Raw genomic sequence first — 5,000 nt, forward strand, 5'->3', positions numbered from 1 at the left:
TGGTGCTTTCCACCCGGCGGGTCACTGGGGTTGCCAAGCGTTGCCCGGAGAACGGGAAAATAGCTTAGTTACCGCTACATTTCCAGAGCTAGTGACAACACTACATGTGGAAACGTGCCAGACGCTTCCACTCACACCATCTCACTCAAGAAACCGCGCTTGGACCTCAAAATTGGGGCGCAAAAATTCTTGATTAGGGGTGTGACCGCCGTCGCCGCGGACGCATTTTTGCAATTGTATATATACGATTGCCGGAAGGAAAGGGTTAAGGAGTATGGGCAAGTTAGGAATGACAGGGATTGGTAAGTTAGGAATGGATTGAGTAAATAAATTGTGAATGGGATAGATAAGTCAGTTAGAAGTAGGTTAGGTTAGGCAAGATTAAGGTGAATAAGTAGGTTAGGAAAGGGATTTGTAAGCAAGTTAGGAATGGAATGGGTAATTTATGAGAAGGATTATTAAGTTAGAAATATAGTGGTGAGTGTATTTAAGTTAAGAATGGGAGGAGTAAATAAGTTAGGAATGGTGTGGAATGAAATGGGTAATCTATAAATGTGGAAAAGTCAATGTAATATATAAGTTAGGAACAGAGTGGGTAAGAGGAAGAGGACATGCAAGTTAGGAATGGGATAAATTAGGAATGGGACATTTAAGTTAGGAATGGGATAAATTAGGAATGGGGTATGTAAATTAGGAATGGGATATTTAAGTTAGGAATGTGATATGTAGTTTAGGAATGGGATATGTAAGTTAGGAATGAAATATGCAAGTTAGGAATGGTATATTTAAGTTAGGAATGGGATATGTAAGTTAGGAATGGGATATGCAAGTTAGGAATGGGATAAGTTAGGAAAAAAATAATTCTACAAACTGGTTGAATGAGTTAAGAACGGTGTGAGAAAGTTAGGAACAGGGTGGGTGAGTTAGGGAAGGTGGTGGTGGTGGTGGTGGTGGTAGTCAGGAAACAGAAGTATGAATATTAATGAGTTATAATTTTTCTCACCTATAAAATTTCCATTCTTGTGTCACTTCAATTAAATAAGACATTTATGAGGCAGTTAGGTTAGGTTAGGTTAGGTTAGGTTAGGTTAGGATATTGTGGATAGTCATCTGTCTTAATGCTATAACGTGTGTGTGTGTGTGTGTGTGTGTGTGTGTGTGTGTGTGTGTGTGTGTGTGTGTGTACTTTAAAATTGAATGTATTATGTAGTTGTATCTCAATTGTACTTAATCTCTCTCTCTCTCTCTCTCTCTCTCTCTCTCTCTCTCTCTCTCTCTCTCTCTCTCTCTCTCTCTCTCTCTCTCTCTCTCTCTCTCTCTCTCTCTCTCTCTCTCTCTCCTCCTCCTCCTCCTCCTCCTCCTCCTCCTCCTCCTCCTCCTCCTCCTCCTCCTCCTCCTCCTCCTCCTCCTCCTCCTCCTCCTCCTCCTCCTCCTAATGCTGGGGAAATTCTTTTCTTCTTCTTGCTTCTAGTACAACAACCAATATTACTACTGCAACAACAATTACTACTACTACTACTACTACTACTACTACTACTACTTTTCAGGCCAGGACAATGACAGCACCTACACTATCCTGGACCTCTACTACTACTACTACTACTATTACTGCTACTACTACCACTGCTACCAACACTGGCCTCTATGTTGGCCTGGTGTTTGGGTTAATTTTGTGTCTAATGTTTGTGGCAACACTGTTCTTCCTTAGACGGTAAGTTATAAGTGTTGTTGTTGTTGTTGTTGTTGTTGTTGTTGTTGTTGTTGTTGTTGTTGTTGTTGTTATTGCTGTTGTTGTTGATGTTGTTCTACTTCCTCCTAGTCCTTATAATCACCATCATTATCTCTACCCCCACAGGAGACAGAGAAGAGGAGGGAGGAAGGAGCAGCCTGGAGGAGGAGGAGGAGGAGGAGGAGGGGGTTAGAGGCCGCCCCTGCCTCCACCAATGACATGAAATCTGAGGTCAACCATTCCATGACCTATTCCAGCATTACTGACCCTACTACTGGTAAGCTGACTAAATTATTCTCTCCACCAGTGTTTCTTCTTTCCTCCATATCTCCTTCCACAAGTTACCTCCACGTTTCTCCTTCCGCTTGAACCTTCTTTGATCTTTCCTCCATCTCTCCTCCAAGTCAGACTATTCTATCATGCTTACTAACATTGTAATTTTCAATCTGTAGAACACCACCTCTCCTCTTCTAAACCTCATCTTCTTTTCCTCACATAAACTCAGGTGTCTGAGGCAACTGACAGTAGGCCCTTTTCTGTTCCTTCCTACTTTCTCTATCTCATTTTTCAATCCAAAGCTGGATGCTGCGTTTATGTGGGCAGCGACTTAACCTGCTCTCGTGCACAATTTTATCCCTATGTGTAACCAATTTACCCCTCTGTTGGTGAAATCATATACTCATGTACCTGTTTTATGAGGTGATATGATGTGCTTAGTTACCCTTTGGGAATCTATAATTTATACTTTCTAAGGTAAAACCATATGCTGATTTTCCCAATGTTTGTCTTATTCACCCTTTGTGTGAGGTAAAATTTTAGGCTGATTTACCTCTGGTGTACTTAATTTACCCTTCCTAATGAGAAAAATGAAAAATTATTCTGGGGGAATTCAGTGCCTCTCATTATTTGAATTATACATGTAATCATATGCATCATAGAATATAACAAAAATTTACAGAATAATGACCATTCCACACAATAAATTATGTACATACAATAATTACTAAATATAATTTGGTATGAATGGGAGCATAAACCAGGGTGCACATTGTCTTGACCCACCCGCCACCACCATCCCTGATGGTTCTCCCAGGCATATACTGACTCTAATCATTATTATATACATCTTAAAATATTACATGAAAATTTACAGAATACAAAGTAAACCAATATATCCATACAATAACTCCTCCTAGCTTTAAATGTTTTATAAAGATGGCTTACACTGTTCTGATGTCAGTGTGTGCAGGGCAGGCCATATACATGAAATACTTGAAGCCTTTTGCAAATAACTGATTTTGAGGCTTGCCGGCTCGGAAAAAAAAAATCTTAAAGACACATTTTTCCCGTCAGTTGTTGCCTCCCTACTAACACAGAACAGGTCACGTTTTTAACACTGCATAGCTTACCTCTTTATTTAAGCTGTTCAAGTTTTTTTGGCCCATGACATTACAGTAGACAGCACCTTTGTACTTCCTTTAAATATTATTTTTTCTAAAAAACATTGCGTTTTTTATTTCTTTTGGGTACTCTATTGCAAATACCAAAAAATAATAGTAAAGCGCTTCTAAGGCTTCACTGAACTTTGTTATGTTGTTGTTGAGAACTTTCTCCCCGTTGATGAAGATTTGAAATGACTTTGCCGTCATCACCAAAGTGGGAGTTGGAGACTTGATCATCTGGAGAAAGTTAAGGAATAGTTGTCAAATTTAACTGTTAACCTGTGCCATCCTTGTTTTCATCACGTAGTTAGATATACAATATGCATACAATCTACTTTTTTGGTCCATTATGGCTGTTGCTGTCTGTCTTTCCATTATAATTAACTGTCATTAATACTCAAATATAAATTTTGAGGCCTTAAGTCTCTCCCACAATGTAGAAGCAAAATTTTGACATTTTTTCCGTCTTAATTATATAGTAAAGACACAAATTAAACTTAGTTCATTGGTATCCATCATCAGCGTTTCCTCGTCTTCTGTGAGGAGCGATGGAATCAGCTGGACAGCAAATAGTAATCCATGTTGTGAATAATACACAAAACCATAAATAATGCAGTAGTCATAAGGTGAATTATAAGTGAAATAAGAGGCGTGATTTTCAGTAAAAACACATGAATAAGATGCATAGCCTATGCCTCTTATTGCTCTTCTATCCTGTACCTTTCCTTTCTTGCCCTTTCAGAGTGCTGTCCAAATTTTCTAGATATCTGCTGTGAAACTGGTGATAGTTTTTAGACCTTGGTTTTGAAAATTTCATCAAGTGAATGATGGATCCATGTAATTTATCCCACATTTCACCTGGGGAAGCCACATTCAATGACTTAGCCTCAATTGCTAGCTGAAAACGTTAATATGTTATTAGTACATGTCATTAAAATCACTAAAATATTATATGAATGATTATTTCAAAAATCATTATTTGCAAAAAAATAAAAATTGTGACTGGTACTTTATTCAAAATGTATCAATGGTCAGCATCAAAACAAAGCTGAAGTAAACTGTGTTAAAAAAAACAACAAATGAAGAGAAGTAGGTACTGTACTCACAAAGTTTTTGTATCGTAGAGTTGGAATTTCTCCAAAAATTTGTGCCACAGATACCTCAGGATTATACCTCCTTTTGTGTCTATAAGTGAAGCTTCTCTCCATCTTTCTCCGGCATAGCTGGAGTACATTTCCTCATCTCTTGTTTTAGTATATTGAAATGAAGTTGGATGACCTCTCCATCCTCATCTGGTTTCTAAGCTGGTTTCATCCCTGGAGAACCAAATTTTTCGTTAAGCTCCAAAATGCACCAGCTTGATGTTAAGGGCAATCTGAAAAGCTTCATCTTGTTCCTCGAGGACTGCCTTCTGAAATTTAAAAGATTTTGAAAACAATTAAAATCGATGTGTTTGTGTGGGATCTATAAAAAGCTAGTCATGAGCAACTTCGGTGACACCTACTACTATGCTCCCAGAAATAGAATCCTTGCTTTCCCTGGAAACAACAAAGAGGGTAACTGACTAATGCAAAAGGAAGGGATACTAAAATATCTCCATGAGCATTGCATAGAATATCCAGGGATAGGGAAATCTTCACATACTCGTAAGTAATTACTGAAAAATTTTCTTTGTTATTCTTATGGAATTCACTAGAAGTTTTGGATTTATTTTAGAAAATCTTCATAGTGCTTTGGTGAATGAACACAGATGTCAACATAGTGAGTCCTGTATTAACACAAGCTTACTGATAGTTTACTATGGAATGAATTAAAGAAGAGCAAGATGA

General features: G+C 38.1%; 1 protein-coding gene across 1 annotated transcript in view; it reads left to right on the forward strand.

Moving 5' to 3' along the window:
- The window catches only part of LOC135098253 (uncharacterized), a 38,899-nt gene that overhangs the window by 31,043 nt on the left and 2,856 nt on the right, over nucleotides 1–5,000 (forward strand). The window contains exons 3-4 of the mRNA XM_064000519.1: nucleotides 1,548–1,711; nucleotides 1,856–2,006. Coding sequence (XP_063856589.1) covers nucleotides 1,949–2,006 — 58 coding nt within the window. The 5' untranslated portion in view covers nucleotides 1,548–1,711; nucleotides 1,856–1,948. The remainder of the gene's footprint in view (nucleotides 1–1,547; nucleotides 1,712–1,855; nucleotides 2,007–5,000) is intronic.

Source organism: Scylla paramamosain, unplaced genomic scaffold (assembly GCF_035594125.1).
Source record: "Scylla paramamosain isolate STU-SP2022 unplaced genomic scaffold, ASM3559412v1 Contig52, whole genome shotgun sequence".
Lineage (NCBI taxonomy): Eukaryota > Metazoa > Arthropoda > Malacostraca > Decapoda > Portunidae > Scylla > Scylla paramamosain.